This window comes from Giraffa tippelskirchi, chromosome 8 (genome assembly GCF_054371585.1).
Source record: "Giraffa tippelskirchi isolate mGirTip1 chromosome 8, T2T-mGirTip1v1.2.pri, whole genome shotgun sequence".
Taxonomy (NCBI): domain Eukaryota; kingdom Metazoa; phylum Chordata; class Mammalia; order Artiodactyla; family Giraffidae; genus Giraffa; species Giraffa tippelskirchi.
In genome coordinates, this window is record NC_137282.1 from 88,077,129 (window position 1) to 88,099,296 (window position 22,168).

The 22,168-nt window shown below is 42.1% G+C and overlaps 1 protein-coding gene across 3 annotated transcripts in view; it reads right to left on the bottom strand.

The window, feature by feature from the left end:
* Positions 1–13,115, bottom strand: part of PAIP1 (poly(A) binding protein interacting protein 1) — a 28,097-nt gene extending 14,982 nt beyond the window's left edge. The window contains exons 1-4 of one of the 3 annotated variants that reach the window (XM_081517663.1): positions 13,071–13,115; positions 11,568–11,737; positions 2,277–2,462; positions 8–120 (exon numbers count right to left, since the gene is read on the bottom strand). In XM_081517663.1, the coding sequence (XP_081373789.1) occupies positions 8–120; positions 2,277–2,462; positions 11,568–11,666 (398 nt within the window). In that variant the 5' untranslated portion in view covers positions 11,667–11,737; positions 13,071–13,115. Of the gene's footprint in view, positions 1–7; positions 121–2,276; positions 2,463–11,567; positions 11,738–12,327 lie in introns of all 3 variants that reach the window. The other 2 variants (XM_081517662.1, XM_081517661.1) reach the window with 2 other exon arrangements.
* Between the last annotated feature and the right edge of the window lie 9,053 nt (positions 13,116–22,168).

Sequence of the window (22,168 nt, forward strand, 5' to 3'; positions counted from 1 at the left end):
CACTGACCTTTGAAGTAGCAACTGGCGGAAGGTGCCACTCTGTGGGCTAATTGTCAGATGATGGGACAGGTAGTTACAGAGACGCGCTCCCATGTAAGAGAAATTGGGGATAGATGTGGCCTTTCAAAAAGAAAAAAAAGTTTTGTATGACATAGATACATCAAGTCATTAATGCAAACACTTCACAGCAATATTCTAAAGAGGAAAAAACATTCCTACCTTCAATACTGTACAGAAAGGTACAACTCATTTATGATTTTTAGGCATAAGGAAATTAACTCTCCCTCCCAAACTTACACCAGGAACCAGAATAAATACAAAGAAAAACATTAAGGCAAGCTCTTCCCATCATTTACCTGAGGTTAGGAGAAGGCAAAGAGATAATCTCTTTGCTCATTTCTGCATAAAATATGTACAGGTACCCAGTTGCATAGTGCCAATTATGAAGAGTATTTGTGAAACTATTGATCAGAGGTTATCTTTCAGGAATAGGATGGCACCAACTTTAGCATCTAGCTGTCCAGAACAAGACAGGCCTGTTTTGTGACCTTGGACATTACTAAACCTCCCTGAGCTTCAGTCTGATTCCTATAGAGGTAATTAAGATACCTGATGCAAAAGATTAACATTTCAGCAACACTCCCAACACTCAAGGTAAAGAGAAAATCAAAAGAAATAAAATATTTTTAATAAGACAATGGAAAAACACTGAATATCAAAGACTGGGTGATATAACCAAAGTACTCAAGAAGTTTAACTTTCACTGCAGTTTTTAAAGAACACTAGAGCACACACATTAAGGGACTTATCACAAAGGCAGTAGTTAACCAGAGTCTAGACCTAACAAATGGCCTGATGCCCCTCCGACCCTTTGTTGGGTCTAGTTACTCACGTGCAACCTTAGACAAGTCATGTAACCTCTGTTAAGCTATGTATAAAAATGGGGATAAACGTTAATACCTTACAACCACCAAGGATTAAGTGAGTTAATTACAGGTCAAGTGTTTAGCACTGCCAGGCATGAAGTACTTTATAATTAGAACATTTTATTTCTAATTATCTCCTTGCTCACATAGGACCCTATACATTTCTCATCTAGGAAGAAAGACTGATTCTCCTGACATTCATGTATGTGTATCTGGTATCACAAAAGACTTAAAATTTCAAATTCTATACTTTTCTCATTATTGGCACTGCCTGTTTCCCTTTGCTCTTAAAATTTAAAGTAAATTTAAAGATAACAAAATTGGTCATTAAAGTTTCCTGCATCCCTGCTATACCTCAACTTTACTTCCACTGACAATCAATTTTAACTTTTTCAGCCAAAAAGGTTTTAACCTTTGTATCTCCATGCTCCATGATATGAGTTTAGATATTTCTTACTAGTTTCCCACGGAAGATGAACAGCTAGTTTTCATGTCAAAAGTAGGAGTCAGGACAAACAGAGCAGTTCTATCTTCCTAAAAGCTCAGGCATTTTCAAAAAAAAAAAAAATCTAAGAACTGGCCAGGTAATACTGGAGTCTAGAAACAATTGAGAACAAACTAGAAAAGTAGTCAAATGAAACACTAAGTACAGTTAAAAAAAAAAAAAAAATCGACCTGCTATAAGTCACCCTTTCATATATCCAAGTTAGAGCTGCTCCTTCAGCAATGACTTAAACAGAAATATAATCTCGGGCAGCGTTTATCTCCTATTGTTTTTGGCCAGTCTCACTCACAGACCTTAAATTTATCTTCAAAACTGAGTGGTATGTTTTCCCCCTTAAAACAACATTAATGTATCAATGACTAATATGCTAAGATTAAAACTAAACTTTGTGTGAATAACCTAGACTGACATTAGATTTTTTAAGGAATTAAAATAAAAATCCTTGAAAATTTTAAAGACAAGCAGAAACACTAAGATTCAAGTCAGAGTGTTTATAGTCCTTTTTTTTTTTTTTAAATAAAGAATCATTTACGAGGCAAAAAACTTCTCCCGTGACTTTTTCTCTCCTACTCCAATAATGGCAGATTCTTGTAAAACGGGTTTGGAAAAAAGCAAGATATTCATGTAGTGTCCTCATAAGTGTCCAACGCTCCTTCCAAATGCCTGTACAGAGCCTTGGCTACAGTCCTAGATCCCTAACTACAGAAATTTTGTACAACTGAGACTTAAAAGCTCCCATGAACCATGAAGAGTCAAGGAAGGTGGAGGCTGGTGAACATGAACCTGGCTCCCCTCAAGGAGCGGCCACCATCTTCCGGCATCAGGGAAGCTGTCAGCCAACCCACCTGTTGATAGATGAGTTCCACAAGTTCTTGCAAAGCATCATCTGTTGTAACCCAGCCATTCAGGGTCTCTGCAAACTGTTCAATTTCAGTTTCAAAACTGCCAGGCTGTTCTGTAAGATGATTCAAAAAATCCTGAACATATTCTGATAAAGTAGGATAATCCTCACAGCCGTCCTCGTAGGATTCCTGTAGGTCAAAGGTTAAAAGAAAAAAAATTAATCCATGTAACTAGCTAAAATAAACATGAGGCAGCTTTAAATAGGAATGTCTCTAGCTCAAATGGTATTTTTAAGAATTTTTAACCTGATAAAATGTGTTATTTTCTTCAAAAAGTTCAGTCCACTTTTTCCTTGCCCAACAGCCAAAATGTGGTAACAGAAGGGCTCCATCTAGCTGGGTACAGAACTGTCTTCCCACCTCTGGCAGATTTACAAGATGACTGAGAAGTAAAGTTTAAACCAATATTTCACTATAAGACCAAGATCAAAATTAAGAGTTACAATAAGATTCAGGATTTGTTTCAAAATGGAAGGGGGAGAGGGACCAGAAACAAGAATGGCCACATGTAGTTAACTATAGAGGTCACGGGCATCCATTATACCATTCTCTATCCTTGTATAGACATTCAACAATTTCCATATTGGAAAAAAGTTTGTCATCTGTCACTTGCCAAAGATAGAAAAATATATATGGTTTAAATGACTACAAAATATCATAGTGTACAATGGTAAGAGACTTTCTGGCTGCTATGTCCAAGTTTCCAGCCAATCTTGATAGTAGCAATAGTTTCCAATTAATATCACTATCATCCCAATGTTCACAGCAGCACTATTTACAACAGCAAAACACAGAAGCAACCTAAATGTCCATCGACAGATGAATGGATAAAGATATGGTATTATATATAGCCATAAAAAATGAAATAATGGATGAACCTAGAGATTATCAAAATAAGTCAGAGAAAGACAAAGGTCATATGATGATCATTTATATGCACAATCTTAAAAAGTCTTTAAAAAACGACACGAATTTATTTGCAAAACAGAAACAGGAGTCGCAGACATAGAAAAACACTTACGGAGAGTGGGATGGACATATACATACTACTGTATACAAAACACACAATTAATAAGGATCTCCTGTATTGCAAAAGCAACTTTACTCAATACTCTATAAAGAGCTGTATGAGAAAACAATCTAAAAAAGTAGATATTTGCACAACAGATTCACTTTGCTGAAACTAACACAACATTGTAAATCAACTATACTCCCAATAAAGTTTTTTTTTAAAAAAACCACTATCACCTTTAGTAGTTCCCAGCATTTTAAATAATGGCAGATGTTGAGTAGGGTGACTGGTGCAAAAGATAACACATCTGAGTACCAATCCTTACCTTCACAATGTCTGGAATACCACCTAAAGCATTCTGAAGTTTACTTAAGAGTTATTTCTTTCTTCAGGGGATCTTCCCAACCCAGGGATCAAATACAGGTCTCCTGCATTGCAGACGGATTTTGAACATCTGAGCCACCAGGGAAGCCCAAAAGTTGACTGATGCCTGCTTCATCATCTGTTTTGTTTTTGTTTTGCTTTTTAGTCCATGAAAGTGATAGTGTTAGTCACTCAGTCACGTCTTGACTCTTTGTAACCCCATGGACTGTAGCCTGTCAGGCTCCTCTGTCCATGGGATTATCCAGGCAACAACGCTGGAGTGGATAGCCATTCCTTTCTCCAGGGAATCTTCCCGACCTAGGGAATGAACACGTGGGTCCCCTGCACTGCAGGCAAATTCTTTACCATCTGAGTCACCAGGGAAACCCAATAATAACTATGCAGCTTGATAAAATTTACCCCTTTCCAAAAGAAGTCAAAATGAGAAACCACATGAAACAATTATGACTACAGTATGGAAGCATTTTATGAAGGAGTTAAGTTCCAAAGTCAGTGAGTAAAGTAAGGAAGAAAAAAAAAAAATCACACCTAGTCAGAATTTGCCCTAGAGCCCCATGTTGGAGCTGGACATATAATCTTAGTGGGAAGACTAACACTGCTGGTAATGACCACTATTCTTAAGCTGACCGTCATTTACAGGCCATGTTGCATAATTTTTTTATACTTCTAGACTCTAAAGTGATATTTAACATGACACATTGCAGGTACCGTAAGAGGACTCAGGAGGTAAGAGCAAAGGCAGGAAGAGCAGAGCACTGTGCCTGTCGTGCTCAGACAGGGTTCACTGAGCAGAAGAGCAGGGAAACTTGCATACTTTAAACGTCTGTCCGATCACACACTTGAATCCAAATTAAGTAACTGTACTGTAAGATAAAGTAAGCATTAGTGTTGATGAAATTCAAATTCATGAATCACAGAATTACAGCTGTGTGACAGGATTACATGAGTTAATGTGTTAAGTGAGTTAATTAGTAAAAGCCCTTGGACCAGTACACAGTAAGGCGCTGCTGCTGCTGCTAAGTCGCTTCAGTCGTGTCCGACTCTGTGCGATCCCACAGACAGAAGCCCACCAGGCTCTGCCATCCCTGGGATTCTCCAGGCAAGAACACTGGAGTGGGTTGCCATTTCCTTCTCCAGTGCGTGAAAGTGAAAAGTGAAAGGGAAAGTCGCTCAGTTGTGTCCAACTCTTCACGACCCCATGGACTGCAACCTACCAGGCTCCTCCGTCCATGGGATTTTCCAGGCAAGAGTACTGGAATGGGTTGCCATTGCCTTCTCCGCAGTAAGGCACTAAGTGTTCAACAAATTTTAAATTTCTAGGAAAATACTGAAACACATTCCAAATACAACAGCCATGCTCTCACACCTAAAGGAGCTAAAGTGTAAAAAGCATCCAGAAAGGAGAATGATCAACTATGCCTGTCGGTACCTAGGATGGTCCTCTATCAATAAACTAATAGCCACCAGTTGCAGATATAGCATGTTGTTCATTCAAAACCATCTGAGTGTTGAGTGCTTACTTGACTGCTCTAGGTACTGGGCATACTGTCACACCACGGATAAAGGAGACAAAGTCCTTCTTCCTCTCTTGGGCTTATATTTCATAATGGCAGACACTTCAGATATTGAGATATAATGAAAAAAATGATCAGGAAGAATTCCAAACAGTTAATATCCGAACTGAGAGAGAAAGAGCAAAACAACAAACCCAAAACCCAGCAACACAAATTTCTGAGGAAAGATTTTACGCAAGGAGGACAAGAAGTATACAGGCCCTAAAGACATATGCATTTGCCTAATACCTTTGAGAGAGGCCAGAATACACAAACTGAGGATAAGGCAGTTGCTAATGGGATCCATGAGGCAAATGGGGAGATCATGTGGGGTTTGGGGACCACACTAAGACCAGTTCAAGAGGCAGAGAAAAAACCAAGCAGGGGTAGTGGTTAGGGTGGGTTTAGGCAAGGAAGGATGTTGTACCAACTCAAGTAATTTGCACATGCTCATATAGCTCTTAAAGACATGTAAGTTACTAAGAATTGAGCACAGAACAAAGTCTATGCTTTTAACTTCTAGCCTACACTCCAAAAAAAAAAAAACAAAGGCCTATAACCCAATTTTGACACGTAAGTTTACTTATTTGTAAACTTATTATAAGTTTTTAATCACAAATAAGTTGCCAAAAATTCATCTAACAATTCAAAGAATTGGTTAAGTATGGTACCTTATATCCACATGATAGAATATCATATAGCCATTGAAAAGACACATATCAATACTGAAATACTGTCAACACAGTGAATTAAAAGAATACAGAATCATATTTTTGCACCATTTAACTGTTAGAGAGTTATAGGCAATGAAAATTTCTGGAAAGATAGACAAAGGATAAGTTATCTCAATTTCTGGAAAGATAGACAAAGGATAAGTTATCTCTGGAGTGAGGAGACAATTATAAATACTCACTCTTTAGAGCTTCCCTGGAGGCTCAGCGGTAAAGAATCCGCCTATAATGTAGGAGCTGCAGGAGACGTAGGTTAGGTCCCTGGGTTGGGAAGATCCTCTGGAGGAGGGCATGGCAACCCACTCCAGTATTCTTGCGGAGAATCCCATGGACAGAGAAGCCTGGCAGGCTACAGTCCACAAAGATTGTAGGTCGCAAAGAGTTGGACATGACTGAAGCAACCTGGCATGGCACTGACTTTATTATGAAATTGTGAAAGTGGTCAAGCATTACAAATGCATGTATATTAAATAATTACTTAATGTTAACTACAAACATGTGAGTTTTACAATTAAAAACTAGTTTTAAGTTTTTGATATGAAATTTAAAATTTTATACATTTGCGGTATCCTACTATTAATGACAATGAAAAGCAGGAAGTCTCCCAGCTAAACGGTATTGATTTCCTAACTGTTCTTATCAATTGTCATTCATTGACACAAAATGCAGGTTAGAACACTGACTTCAGTTTTTGTTTTTTGTTTTTTTCCAAATAAGCATAACTCTTTTAAGGGAATCTGAAATGTGAAAGTAAAAGAGGAGAACAGAGCTGATCTGAATAGAGCTGAACAGGGGATTCAAAGCCTGTTGTTTAAAGTGAAAAGGGAGGCATCGAGTATTCTGAACAGATGAGCACTCGAATGTTTGAATCAAAGCTTGTATTAGTTCTCTAGTACCAGATATTTTTTAAATATAAATTTATTCAGTCTTCAATATGAAGTCAAATGGCTTCCAAGCTGAGGAATATTTTTCTTAGAATTCTGTGACAAGAGACTAGGAGGAACATCAATCAGAAAACTGACTTTCTAGTAGGTGCTCTGAAGACACTGTCACGAGGTAAGCCCTAAGCAAAGCAGTGGGAACAAAAGAAACCGATCCCACACCCACGTGAACAGCCAAGACCACTGCAGGCAACTCGATCAAAAGCGGGCACGATGGTGAAAGCAGAAAGCGAATCAAGACACCATACAAGCTTTCAGCCTGAGCAGTTAGTTAGAATATAAAAATGTAAGAGAAGGTTTGCAAAAGATGAATTTTTGAGTTTGAACGTGCAATCCTCGGAAGAGGTCAAAACAAATGGAAACATAAGCCCGGAGCTGCGAGGAAGAATTAGATTCCAGAGTTATCAGCAGGAAGGTATGTGATGGTCAGATTCTAGGAAATAGGTACTATCGTCAAGGGGAGTAATACAACAGAAAAAAATACAGAATTGTCAGAGCCTGCAGTCTGAGGAGAGGAGGAATGGTCTGAAAATTGGAAGGATGAAGAACTGCCACAGAAGCCAAAGGAAAAGGTAAATGAGGAGAGGTGCTCATAGGAGCAAATGCTGTAGAATAATTTCATTGGTTCAAATCTGAGACAACGATGGTTGCAGTCTTGGTAATCAAAACTATGTAAACAGAAAAATTTAAGACAAGATTAGTATCATAAATATTCAGTTCTTATACAAAGAAGGAAATTCTGAAAGACTTAAAATGTACCCTTGGCACCTTGCTCAGGACCCACACCAGGAAGTCAACCTCACAGATCACACGGTGTTCAAGTCTATTTAGATGAGGGTTAAGAGGACAATCAATTTTAAAATAAAAACATCAGCTGTCACAAAAAAAGTACAATTAAGAGGATGAGTCTGTAGAGGTTTCAATGGTCAGTGAGGAGTAAAGTAGTGACAATTTTTCATTTTGGAGAATGTCACTATTAAAAGGCAGAAGAAAAACTGGGCAGTAACTTGAAGGAGGATGTTCTCAGAAAAAGCTGGGATTTTTTGTGCATGTTGGGGAGGGTGGGGGATTTTCTCTCTTAATAAATGCTTTATCAACTCCTATGTGGAATTTTTGGTTCTCATAAGTGAACCGCAATTTAAGATGTAGTGGTTTACCTGAGAAAAAGCAATGGCCAGGAATTGATGGACATGGCAACTCATTGGTAAGAAGGCACATAAAGCAAAAGATTCTAGCAGTGAGATTAAAGGAAGGTTTGAAGATAAAAGGACCTGAAGTTTTAGAAGCGTTATGAAAGCACAGCAAAAGACTATCATAAAAAATGTAAAAAACATGCATTCTTGAGAGCAGATCCTGCTCAAGGATACCAAGCAATAGATTCTCACGTGTATAACAAAGGAAGACATGGAATTTCTGGAAATCCAGCCAGGAGACCACTAGAATACAGGTTCTATAAAGGTAAGAACTTTTTATCCTCTGCTGTATCCCCAGCCCTTGATTCAGGGTTAAGTATTCGATTATTTTCTGAACAAGTGAGTGAATACAGTTAACTTTGGATTATGGTTACTGTCAGGAAAAGCTCTCATAATCAGACTTTATCCTAAGACTCGGGGGGGAAAAAATAAAAAATATTGCTGTTCTGTGACTAACTGGATTTAGAAAAACTGTTAGCTTTGACAGAGGGTAAAAGGGTAAGGCTAGAGAATATATCAGGGCAGGAGTAGCAAGCTTCCCAGGTGGTGAAATGGTAAAGAATCCGCCTGACAATGCAGGAGATGCAAAAGGTGCAGGCTGGATTCCTGGGTAGCCCTGTGAGTGCTCTGATGGGCACGTCTCCCCTTCTGTGTCTAGTCCTTAAAGTTTTGATATGAGCCAGCTTCATTCTTGGGGTTTCCCTGGTGGCTCAGACAGTAAAGAATCTGACTGCAATGCAAGAGACCCTGGTTTGAGCCCTGGAGAAGGAAATGGCAACCCACTCCAGTATTCCTGCCTAGGAAATCCCACAGTCAGAAGAGCCTGGCTGGCTACAGTCCATGGGGTCGCTAAGAGTCAGACACAACCAAGCACGCACGCACTCAGCAAGCTTGAATGCCTATAGAATCCAGGTGGATTACAGGCAAATGGAGTAAGCCGGTGAGCAAATTAAAGCTTACACACCATCCAAAGGGGCTGCCTCTATTCAGCTCCAGCCAACTTCTGCTCTATCAAAATAGCAGTCCAGTATGGCCAGATCTTATGATTTCAAAGAAACCTCAAAAAAAAAAATTAGCTTTGCAGTATCTAATATAAGTATTGGTAAATTATAAAGCCCCCTTTAAAAAAAAAATACTCAGGGCCAAAGAAGACATACCTGCAGGCAACATGTGAGCCATGGGCTTCCAGTCTGCAATTTGCTCCAGCAAACTGAGCCAAGCTGGAGCTGATTTACCAGAGATTAAGGAGTGCCAAAAAGATGGCAGTGGCTCAAAGAAGTCGACTAACATGGCTCAATAAACTGCTCTCAGGGAGTCACTTGAACTATTTAAGAAACCGGCTGGTAAAGAATTATGAAAAACTACATCCCTCTGACCATGAAATAGCCAAATCACTAGGAAAGCAAACAAATGAGAAACCGTTTGTGGCTGTTAAGGTAAGTATCCTTAAGAGTTACTCAGCTACTCAAAGCTCTCAAATGGTTCCTTTCTTCTCTAAGCCAAAAACAGTTTTGGGGCAAGAATCCAAGCTGCTCTCATTTCTACTTTACATGATTGATGGCCCATTCCACCCCAAGTCAACTGCTCTTCCTGCTATGCCTGTACTTTCCCCTCTCCAGCCCCAAAGCTCTTTCCTAATGCAGTCTAAGATGCATGAAGTTTCTAAAATATGGAATAAAAAGTTCTCCTATACCTTCTATCAAATACGGAAGTAAAGTCCCTCCAACTCTCACCCCCAAAGCAACAAAAAAGGTGTGCCACCATGAGTTGATCAGGGACTTTTCAAATTAAAAAAAGATGACACACACCCACCAGAATAGCTAAACTTAAAATAGTAAATACCAAGTGCTGATAAGGAATTAAACTGACCGGAAACCATATGGTACTGAATGAATACATTGGAATCAGTCTTTTTGGAAAAGTATTCAGCAGTCTTTACTAAAGCTAGCTACCCTATGTCCCAACAACTCCACTCCTAGATATATACCAAACACAAACAAGGGCAAATATCCACCAAGACATGGACAAGAACAGCAGCCCCAAACATAATAGCCCAACTGTGAAAGCCAACCAAATGTTCATCAACAAATACTCACACAGTGGACTGCCAAGAGAATAAGTCACCTCCAGTAACATGCTACAATATTGATTAATTCTGATGTTGAGTGTAAGAGAAAAATAGTGTATTCTATGTGACTCCATTTATATGAATTCTGAACAGAAGCAAAATTACTGTTAGATCAAAATAGTGGTTACCTTTGGAGAGCAGTGGGCTTCCCTTGTGGCTCAGCTGGTCAAGAATCTGCCTGCAATGGGGGGGACCTGGGTTTAATCCGGGGTTCCCTTCCTGGGTTGGGAAGATCCCCTGAGGAAGGGAAAGGCTACCCACTCCAGTATTCTGGCCTGGAAAATTCCATGGATTGTATAGTCCATGGGGTCACAAAGAGTCAGACACGACTGAGTGACTCACTTTGGAGAGGAGTAATGATTAGAAGGAGACAGAGTGGGCTATGGGAATGGTGATAACGTTCCTTTTCATTATCTGGATGCTGGATGTCCAAGTATTTTCACTTTGTGAAACTTTGAGCTAAACCTGAGTTACACTATTCTGTATATTTACATGTCAAAAAATGACAAACAAGAGAGACAGGTCTTATGTTAAGTATTATCATTTCTTCAATCCAGAATGCTCCCTGCCCTATTTATCTACAATTAATTGCTATGCATCTACCATCACAACAATCCTTTTCTATGTATCCCAACCATGCTTGATGTTTTCTCCTGATATTTAAGTGACACCAATTTCTAACATTTATATTATTGACAAAGATGAATCTGAAAAGTTCTTTATACCTAAACACTTTATCAAAACTCCCTACATTTCTATATATCCGTTAATTAGAACCAGAAACACTTCTATTTTAACATAACAGAGCCCAGATGTGTACTTCTTAACATTCAGACACCTACCACAATTAGACCGCAGCAAAACCACTGTTTAATTTACCCTAAAGTTACCAACGAATATCCAGCTGTCCCGCTAAAATCAAATTAAAAATTAACTTTTCCAGGCCACTATTCTATATATAGGTCGGCCATAAAGTCAGGACACAGACTTCAGTTTTACAGACTGAAGATGTCCTTGACCACCGTTAATTTATTAAACTACAGATGGTGGAAATACAGCAATGAACGAAATAGACAAGACCGTCTACTCTCAAGCTTAAGTTCTGATACCTTGACTATAATAACTACCTCGAATACAATAAATACATTCCTGAATCACTTTTGTTTCTTCATGATTTCAATACATGCATGTTTTTATGTGCGGTACAGAAAGCACACTAGCATACTGATAAATGAGGTTAATAACCACATTCTTCCAGTAATATTAGAGCTGTAGTAAAAAGGTGTACTTACTGTATAATTAGAAGAATAACTTGATGGGTAGAATTCAGGGGCATTTACAGACAGCTTAGACATTAATACAGGAGCTACAACCACCTGGGGTTTAGCCATTGCTGACTCCGAATTCTGCTGTGGGATGTTATCCGGCGAACTAGATGGAGCTCTCAGGGGCCTCGTTTGTTCTGAGAAAGAAAAAAAAAAAAAAATTGGTGTCAGATGCTTTCATTCCTTTGGATAACAACTTACATATACGGAAAAGCCATCTGAGCAAGACTGGTTTCTAAGGCAAGCAAGAACCATCACGAAATTTAAGGTTATCGCCAGGATAGGTGCAGAGAGCCTGCAAAAAGGAACAATAGACTTGCTTTAGCTCATTTTATGAAGAGACTGCTTTCTAAATAAAAACGTGAGGGCTTGTTTTTCCTTTTTTCTGTTTTAAAGAGTCGGTTAAAAAGAGGTGGGTGCCCGCCTCAGGCCTCCCCTCGGGGGCTGGGGAGGGGGAGGCGAATTTTACTTCCTCCCGGGACGCCAGAACTCGGAGGGCGCCATGGGCCCCTCCCCCCTCCGGGCCGCACAAAGGATTCCGGCGACCACCTTCCAAACCCGGCTCTGGGCCCGTCCCCACCCCAAAACAACCCGGCCCTTCGGGGAACGCTCTCTGGGAAGCGGGGGGTAAAGGGCAGACAGAGCGCCTCCCTCGGGGGCGCGCGGAGGGCCGTGGTGAGGGAAGCGTTGGCCCAGGAGGACGGGGTCCCCTAGAGCGGCTCCGTACCTGGGAGCGCCCCGTGCCGGGCAGGCCGCTGGGGGCCGGCGGGGACCTCGTACTGGGCCCCTGGCGGCGGGGCCGTCCTGGGCTGGCGCAGCGGCGGCGGCTGCAGGAAGCCCGGAGCTTTGGGTTGAGGCGGCGGCGGCGGCGGCTGGTGCCGCGGCCGCTCAGCAGGCCCCGCTCCGTTCGGGAAACCAGCGCCCTCAGGCCCGCCCCCTCCGCGGCCCAGGCCCCGGCTCCGGCCCCGACCAGCACCTGGGGCCCGATCGAAGCCGTCCGACATGCTCCTCCTCCTCCTCCGGGGGCCGCTGCTGCTGCGCTCGGGAGAGAACACGGGGGGAGGCGCCGCGGGCCGGCTCTCGCCGCGGCGCTCACTCAGGCCTCATGGAGGAGGAGGGCAGCGGGTCCCCGCTAGGCTCCTCAGCGCTGCTGGCGGGCGGAGCGGACCGCAGCTAAAGCACCCGCCGAACCCGCCGCTCCTGAACGCCCGCCCCCCCCGCGGCTAGCCTCGGCTTTCCGATTCTCCCCCCAAATCCGGCTCCCCCGCCTCCGGCGCGGCGGGGGCGAAGGCCGGTCACAGCGGCCCCCCGCGGCCTGGAGGCCCAGGGCGCGCCGGCCTCGGCTCCTCCCATTCGCGGCGGGCCGGCGGGCAGCGGCGGCCCAGCAGGCGGTCCGGCGAGCGGCGCCTAGGCCGCCGGACAGCCCCGCTGGCCGCGGGGGCCGGGCGGGGGGCTGAACGGGGCGCTTACCCCTGCTAGGCCCAGCCTGCGCGATGGTTCTCGGGAGAGAAGTGCGAGACTGACGGTTGAGGCCAGGAAAATAAATTACGGGGGGAGGGGGCGTGGAGCCGGCGCCAGGGTTCGCGGACGCGCAGCTTCCGGCGGCGCGCAGGTGTGTTCAATGTCCGGGCGCCGGCGAGACCCGAGAACTGGCGGGGAGCCGGGCAGTGGAAGCTCGTCTGCCACCTGCTACGTTAGCCGCGGGGGAAGGGAGGAGGAACAGAATCGAAATACGCCCCCCACCCCCGCCCCTCTCAATTCACTTGTAGGTGTTTATCACAGGTCACAGTATGACCAAGCTTTAACTCTCTTCCCTTTTCTCTTATCCTCCAGAAATTTTAAGAAAATACCCTACCTTTCAATGAAAGGCCTCTCTTTTTCATCTCTGCCGGTGCTGTTCAATCAAAATATAATGAGAGCCACAAATGCAAGCCACTTACATAATTATAAATTTTCTAGAATGTACCTTACGCGAGTGAAAAGAAACAGGTGAAATTAATTTACATAATATCATTTACTTAAGCAAGTAGTCCCAAATGGTATCATTCCAACATGTAATTAATAAAGATATTGAGATATTTTCTCTTTTTTTTCATGCTAATCAAAATCCAATGTGTATTTTAGGCTTCTGGCATATCTCACTTAGGATCAAGCCATTTGAAGTGCTCAGTAGCCCTCTGAGGCTAAGCTACTCCACTTTCACTGCACAACGAATTTCTATCCATTATTTATATGTAAATTATTGTTTTTTAAAAATCAGCTCTGATGGTGCTAAAGCCAAATGAGGGAAGAATGTGAGTGATGAAAAGGAGAAAAACATGATTTTTTCACTATGAAATGAAACATCTTCACAAATTGATTGTAGCTCTGTATTTTAAGCAAGGCTTAATGTTTTTCAATTTTGTCATCTTGAGAATCATTTGTTAGGAAAAAAGAAACCTCCTGTTAACAATTTTTTCTTCTTGCTAATAAAGAAAACATTGACATCTTCACCAAAATGAAGGAGGAAAATGGCTCTGATGAAGGCGTGCGTTCTCAGTCCTGTCCACTCTGTGCAACCCCATGGACTATATATAGCCTGCCAGGCTCCTCTGTCCGTGGGATTCTCCAGGGGAGAACACTGGAGTGGGTTGCCATTTCCTCCGCCAGGGGATTTTCCCAACCCAGGGATGAAACCCACATCTTCTTCATCTCCTGCATTGACAGGCGGATTCTTTACCATTGAGCCACCTGTAAAGCCCTAATGAAGGCAATCATAAATAAATGATTAACACTGTTGATTGTTGGCAAAAATAAGTCAGGGATGGAAGCCAGCAAAAAGTGTGGTTCCTCGGTGCTGAGAAAGAATGTAGGGTGCAAAGTAGGTCAGAAGTTTGGTTTGGATCCTGGTTTAGACCCTTAATGCCTGGGTGGTCTTGGGTAAGTAAGGGATTTAGCTTCTCTGAGCCTCAGTTTCCTCAGCTATAAAATAGTAAGTACCCTGTAGCACTAAGCATATATCACAAAGAAAAGATTACAATTTTAAAATTAGATGAGGTAATGCCCATAACATAAAAATCCATTCTTTTAGGTGGTCGTCACTTCTTGCCTGGACTTTTCTATTGTGTAGGAAAGCCCCACAAACTGTATGCTCAACAACCGAGTTATCCTGTATGTTCCACCAAAGTAGCTGATCCAATCCTGTCCCAGACTTTTGTTTGCATTCACCACTCTTTTCTCCCCTTAGAACTTGTTGGCTAGCTCCTTTTCCATATCTAAGATTTTCTTATCTGAAATGAGGCTATTCTGCATCCATGGTGAGATCGTGTTATCTTTGTACCCTTTTTGTTAGACAAGTTAGATAATTTATGTTTCTCTTTCAGTTCAGTTCAGTCCCACAGTTGTGTCCAACTCTGAGACCCCATAGACTGCAACACACCACGCCTCCCTGTCCATCACCAACTCCCGGAGCTTGCTCAGACTCATGTCCATTGAGTTGATGATGCCATCCAACCATCTTGTCCTCTGTCGTCCCCTTCTCCTCCTGCCTTCAATCTTTCCCAGCATCAGGGTCTTTTCAAATGAGTCTCTTCTTGGCATCAGGTGGCCAAAAAGTATCGGAGTTTCAGCTTCAGCATCAGTCCTTCCAATGAATATTCAGGACTGATTTCTTTTAAGATGACTGGTTTGATCTCCTTGCAGTCCAAGGGACCCTCAAGAGTCTTCTCCAACACCACAGCTCAAAAGCATCAATTCTTCAGTGCTCAGCTTTCTTTATAGTCCAACTCTCACATCCATGCATGACTACCGGAAAAACCTTAGCTTTGGCTAGATGGACCTTTGTAATGTCTCTGCTTTTTAATGTGCTGTCTAGGTTGGTCATAGCTTTTCGTCCAAGGAGCAAGTGTCTTTTAATTTCATGGCTGCAGTCACCATCTGCAGTGATTTTGGAGCCTAAAAAAATAAAGTCTGACACTGTTTCCATTGTTTCCCCATCTATTTGCCATGAAGTGATGGGACCGGATGCCTTGATCTTTGTTTTCTGAATGCTGAGTTTTAAGCCAACTTTTTCACTCTCCTCTTTCACTTTCATCAAGAGGCTCTTTAGTTCTTTCTTGCTCTCTGCCATAGGGTTGTGTCATCTGCATATCTGAGGTTATTGATATTTCTCCAGGCAATCTTGATTCCAGCTTGTGCTCCATCCAGCCTGGCATTGTGCATGATGTACTCTGCATATAAGTTAAATAAGCAGGGTGACAATATGCAGCCTTGACTTACTCCTTTCCCGATTTGGAACCAGTCTGTTGTTCCATGTCCAGTTCTAACTGTTGCTTCCTAACCTACATACAAATTTCTTAGGAGACAGGTAAGGTGGTATGGTATTCCCATCTCTTTCAGAATTTTCCACAGTTTTTTGTGACCCACACAGTCAAAGGCTTTGGCGTTGTCCTTTGCCTTCTGCCTATTTACTGTTATGTAACTTTAGCCCTATTATGGTATAGGAAAAGTGGACCTGGAGACAAACATGAATGAATTTCCTACACAGCTGTTGCTCTGATTCTTAGTCCTTCAGACTTGGGCTAGAATTACACTACTAATTTTCCTTGGTTTCCAGCTTGCAGACAGTAAATGATGAGATTTCTCAGCCTGCATAGTCACATAAGTCAATTCTGCATTATAAATTGTAGCCATGTCTATATCTATCTTCTGTTAGTTATATTTCTCTGAAAAACCCTGAGACAGAAATTGATACTGAGAAGTAGGGTGCAGCTGTAACAAATACCAAAAAAATGTGGTAGTGGCTTGTGAACTGGTTAATGGGTAGAGGCTGCTAGTGATTTCATTTTTTTTTTTTTTTGGGCTGCATGGGATGTTCGGGATCTCAGTTCCCAGAACAAGGAACTTGCCCCCTGCAGTGGTAGCATGGAGTCTTAATCACTGGACTGCCAGGGAAGTCCCTGGTAGTGATTTTTGATACAAGCCAGAAGAAGTCAATATTGCCATGAAGGGACTGTTAAAGGTAATTCTGATGATGGCTCAGAAAGGAAAAGGAGCGCTGTAGAGAAAGCTTCCATCTTCTTAGAGGATACAAATAATCACATACAGAGTGTTGGTAGAAATATGGATACTAAAGATGATTCCAATGAGGTCTCAGAGAGAAATAAAGATGTCATTGGACAATAGCAAAAAGGCGTTCCGTATTACAAAGTGGCAAAGATCCTCTCTGGCTGTGAACCTGTGAAACCAGTTCAGTGATATTTCCACCCAGTCTATGGTATTTTGTTAAAGCAGCCCAAATTAAGCGTTTACCCAGAGAAATGAAGGTCTATGTTCATACAAAAACTGGTACCCAAGCTTTTATAATAGCTCATAATAGTCCCACATTGGGAACAATATAAATTCTTTAACAGATGAATGATTGAACTGTGGTATTCATACCATAAAATACTACTCAACAAGAAAAAGGAAAAACCCCTGCTAAATAGAACTTTGATGGCTCTTGAGGGATTATGCTGAGTTTAAAAAAGAAAGTAATCTCAAAAGGTTATTGTATGATTCCATTTGTACAACTTCTCTCAGTGAGGCAGCAGTGAACGGTGACCAGAAGTGAGACCTTAATTCTCTGCCCAGGAACTGAACCTGGGGAACCTGTGTGAAAACCAGGAATTCTAGACACCAGATCAGCAAGGGCTAGAGGCTAGAAGCTAACTTCCCCTGGATCTTTGCGCCCCAGTGAAAAATGCATTTATCACGGAGGCAGAAAATGTAAATGCAGGTGCAAAGCTTATTATTAGAGACATAACACAACAACAAGTGGGAGAGCACATAGAGAAATTGTTTAGTTAAGACAGAAGCAAGTCAGAGACACACACCCGGAGAGAAAGGGTGTGGGTGTCCCCCCTAGTGAGGGGGAGCACAGTAAGGAGACAGTGAAGTCACTTATATAGGGCAGTTCTTCTGGGTCTTTGTCTTGCTTCAGGCCAATTATCTGGTTTCTTTTTACATACCTGACCTACCCTAGGACACGCACCTGGGTGCACCTGCATCCCTCAGCCAAGGCGGATCTTGAAATGAAGGCTTCTAGAAGGAATAAGACTCATTCTGGCCTGGCATTATTCCTTGACTTCTGACCCACAAGGAGACTTTCTGCCCATGTGTATTATCTCCCTCTTCCCAAAAGAAGGGGGAGCTGAGATCCCTTAATCCTTTACTCAAAAAGAGTTTTGCACCTGTTTGTCCTTGCCATGACTATTTCCTTGACTATTGCCATGACTATTACCCTAAGGTGTTTATAAGGACAAACACTGACTATTTACCCTCTTTCTGTTGTTACTTCCATTTTGGAGGGCTAACAGGAGGGTGACTATAAATGCCTTCACTGGAGGCCACCTGTCTCTTGTCTCAAGAAATGCTAACAGTTATTAAGTATCAAATCCCTCATACAGTGGAAGTGAGAAATAGATTTAAGGAACTAGATCTGATAGACAGAGTGCCTGATGAACTATGGACGGTGGTTCATGACATTGTACAGGAGACAGGAATCAAGACTATCCCCAAGAAAAAGAAATGTAAAAAAGCAAAATGGCTGTCTGAGGAGGCCTTACAAATAGCTGTGAAAAGAAGAGAAGTGAAAAGCAAAGGAGAAAAGGAAAGATATTCCCATTTGAATGCAGAGTTCCAAAGAATAGCAAGGAGAGATAAGGAAGCCTTCCTCAGCGATCAATGCAAAGAAATACAGGAAAGCAATAGAATGGGAAAGACTAGAGATCTCTTCAAGAAACTTAGAGATACCAAGGGAACATTTCACGCAAAGATGGGCTCAATAAAGGACAAAAATGGTATGGACCTAACAGAAGCAGAAGATATTAAGAAGAGGTGGCAAGAACACACAGAAGAACTGTACAAAAAAGATCTTCACGGCCCAGATAATCACGATGGTGTGATCACTCACCTAGAGCCAGACATCCTGGAATGTGAAGTCAAGTGTGCCTTAGAAAGCATCACTATGAACAAAGCTAGTGGAGGTGATGGAATTCCAGTTGAGCTATTTCAAATCCTGAAAGATGATGCTGTGAAAGTGCTGCACTCAATATGCCAGCAAATTTGGAAAACTCAGCAGTGGCCACAGGACTGGAAAAGATCAATTTTCATTCCAATGCCAAAGAATGCTCAAACTACTACACATTTGCACTCATCTCACACGCTAGTAAAGTAATGCTCAAAATTCTCCAAGCCAGGCTTCAGCAATACATGAACCATGAACTTCCAGATATTCAAGCTGGTTTTAGAAAAGGCAGAGGAACCAGAGATCAAATTGCCAACATCCGCTGGATCACTGAAAAAGCAAAACAGTTTCAGAAAAACATCTATTTCTGCCTTATTGACTATGCCAAAGCCTTTGACTGTGTGGATCACAACAAACTGTGGAAAATTCTGAAAGAGAAGGAACTACCAGACCACCTGACCTGTCTCTTGAGAAATTTGTATGCAGGTCAGGAAGCAACAGTTAGAACTGGACATGGAACAACAGACTGGTTCCAAGTAGGGAAAGGAGTACGTCAAGGCTGTATATTGTCACCCTGCTTTTTAATTTATATGCAGAATACATCATGAGAAACGCTGGGCTGGAGGAAGCACAAGCTAGAATTAAGATTGATGGGAGAAATATCAATAACCTCAGATATGCAGATGACACTACCCTTATGGCAGAAAGTGAAGAAGAACTAAAGAGCCTCTTGATGAAAGTGAAAGAGGAGAGTGAAAAAGTTGACTTAAAGCTCAACATTCAGAAAACTAAGATCATGGCATCTGGGCCCATCACTTCATGGCACATAGATGGGGAAACAGTGGAAACAGTGTCAGACTTTATTTTTCTGGGCTCCAAAATCACTGCAGATGGTGATTGCAGCCATGAAATTAAAAGACGCTTACTCCTTGGATGCAAAGTTATGACCAACCGTGACAGCATATTGAAAAGCAGAGACATTACTTTGTCAACAAAGGTCCGTCTAGTCAAGGCTATGGTTTTTCCATTAAGTCATGTATGGATGTGAGAGTTGGACTATAAAGAAAGCTGAGTGCTGAAGAATTGATGCTTTTGAACTGTGGTGTTGGAGAAGACTCTTGAGAGTCCCTTGGACTGCAAGGAGATCCAACCAGTCCATCCTAAAGGAGATCAGTCCTGGGTGTTCACTGGAAGGACTGATGTTGAAGCTGAAACTCCAATACTTTGGCCACCTGATGCAAAGAGCTGACTCATTTGAAAAGACTCTGATGCTGGGAAAGATTGAGGGCAGAAGAAGGGGACGACAGAGGATGAGATGGCTGGATGGCATCAGCAACTCAATGGACATGGGTTTGGGTGGACTCCGGGAGTTGGTGATGGACGGGGAGGCCTGGCGTGCTGCAGTCCTTGGGGTTGCAAAGAGTCTGACATGATTGAGCGACCGAACTGAACTGAACTGACTTAGTATCCAACCTGAAGCCCACTTCTTCTTGACCCAGGAAATAACAACAGGAGGCCAGTTGTAAATGTCTAAACTGATGGCCATCTATCTCCTATATCACAACCTTGAAATGACAATATTATCAAGTATCTTATGATTATATAGTAGAAGTGACAAATAGATTCAAGGAATTAGATCTGATAGAGTGCCTGAAGAACTACGGAAGGAGGTTCATAACATTGTACAGGAGGCAGTGACCAAAACCATCCCAAAAAAAGAAATGCAAGATGGCAAAATGGTTGTCTGAGGAGGCCTTACAAATACCTGAGAAAAGAAGAGAAATGAAAGGCAAAAGAGAAAAGGAAAGATATGCCTATCTGAATGCAGATTTACAAAGAACAGCAAGAAGAGATAAGAAGGCCTTCTTAAGTGAATAGTGCAAAGAAATAGAGGAAAATGATAGAATGGGAAAGACTAGAGATCTCTTCAAGAAAATTAGAGATACCAAGGGAACTTTTCATGCAAAGGTGGGCACACTAAAGGACAGAAACAGCAAGGACCTAATAGAAGCAGAAGAGATTAAGAGGTGGCAAGAATACACAGAAGAACCGTACAAAAAAGATATTAATGACCCAGATAACCATGATGGTGTGGTCACTCACCTAGAGCTGGACATCCTGGACTGTAAAGTCAAGTGGCCCTGAGGAAGCATCACTATGAACAAAGCTAGTGGAAGTGATGGACTTCCAGGTGAACTATTTCAAATCCTAAAAGATGCTGTTGTTAAAATGCTGCACTCAATATGCCAGAAATTTGGAAAATTCAGCAATGGCCACAGGACTGGAAAAGACCAGTTTTCATTTCAATAAAAAAGGATAGTGCCAAAGATTGTTCAAACTATCGCATGATTGCACTCATCTCACACGCTAGCAAGGTAATGCTCAAAATTCTCCAAGTGAGGGTCCAACAGTACATGAACTAAGATCTTCCAGATGTATAAGCTGCATTTAGAAAAAGCAGAGGAACCAGAGATCAAATTGCCAACATCCGCTAGACCATAGAAAAAGAAAGAGAATTCCAGAAAAACATCTGCTTCACTGACTACATTAAAACATTTGACTGTGTGGATCACAACAAACTGGAAAATTCTTAAAGAGGTGGAAATAACAGGCCACCTTATCTGCCTCCTGAGAAATCTGTATTTCTCAATACAGGTCAAGAAGCAACAGCTAGAACTGGACATGGAGCAGCAGACTGGCTCCAAATTGGGAAAGGAGTACGTCAAGGTTGTATACGGTCACCCTTCTTATTTACCTTATATACAACGTACATCATGCGAAATGCCAGGCTGGATGAAGCACAGGCTAGAATTGAGATTGCCGGGAGAAATTTCAACAACTTCAGATATGCAGTTGGTACCACTCTAATGGCAGAACATGAAGATAAAGCCTCTAGATGAGGGTGAAAGAGGAGAGTGAGAAAGCTGGCTTAAAATTCTACTTTCAAAAAGTAAGAGCATGGCATCCGGTCCCATCACTTCATGGCAGATAGATGGGGAAACAATGAAAACAGTGACAGACTTTATTTTCTCGGACTCCAAAATCACTGCAGATTGTGACTGCCCCCATGAAATTAAAAGGCGCTTGCTCCTTGGAAGAAATGCTATGACCAACCTAGACAGCATATTAAAAAGCAGAGACATCACTTTGCTGACAAAGTCAAAGCTTTGCCATATAGTCAATGCTATGGTTTTTCTAGTAGTGAGTAGTGAGAGCTGGACCACAAAGAAACCTGAGCACTGAAGAACTGATGCTTTTGAACTGAGGTGTTAGATAAGACTCTTGAGAGTCCCTTGGACTGCAAGGAGGTCAAACCAGTCAATCCTAAAGGAAATCAACCCTGAATATCCATTGGAAGGACTGATGCTGAAGCTGAAGCTCCAATAGTTTGGCCACCTGATGGGAAGAGCTGACTCATTGGAAAAGACCCTGATTCTGGGAAAGATTGAAGGCAGGAGGAGAAACGGATGACAGAGGACAAGATGGTTGGATGGCATCACTGACTCAATGGATGTGAGTTTGAGCAATCTCCAGGAGTTGGTGATGGACAGGGAAGTCTGGCGTGCTGCAGTCCATGGGATCG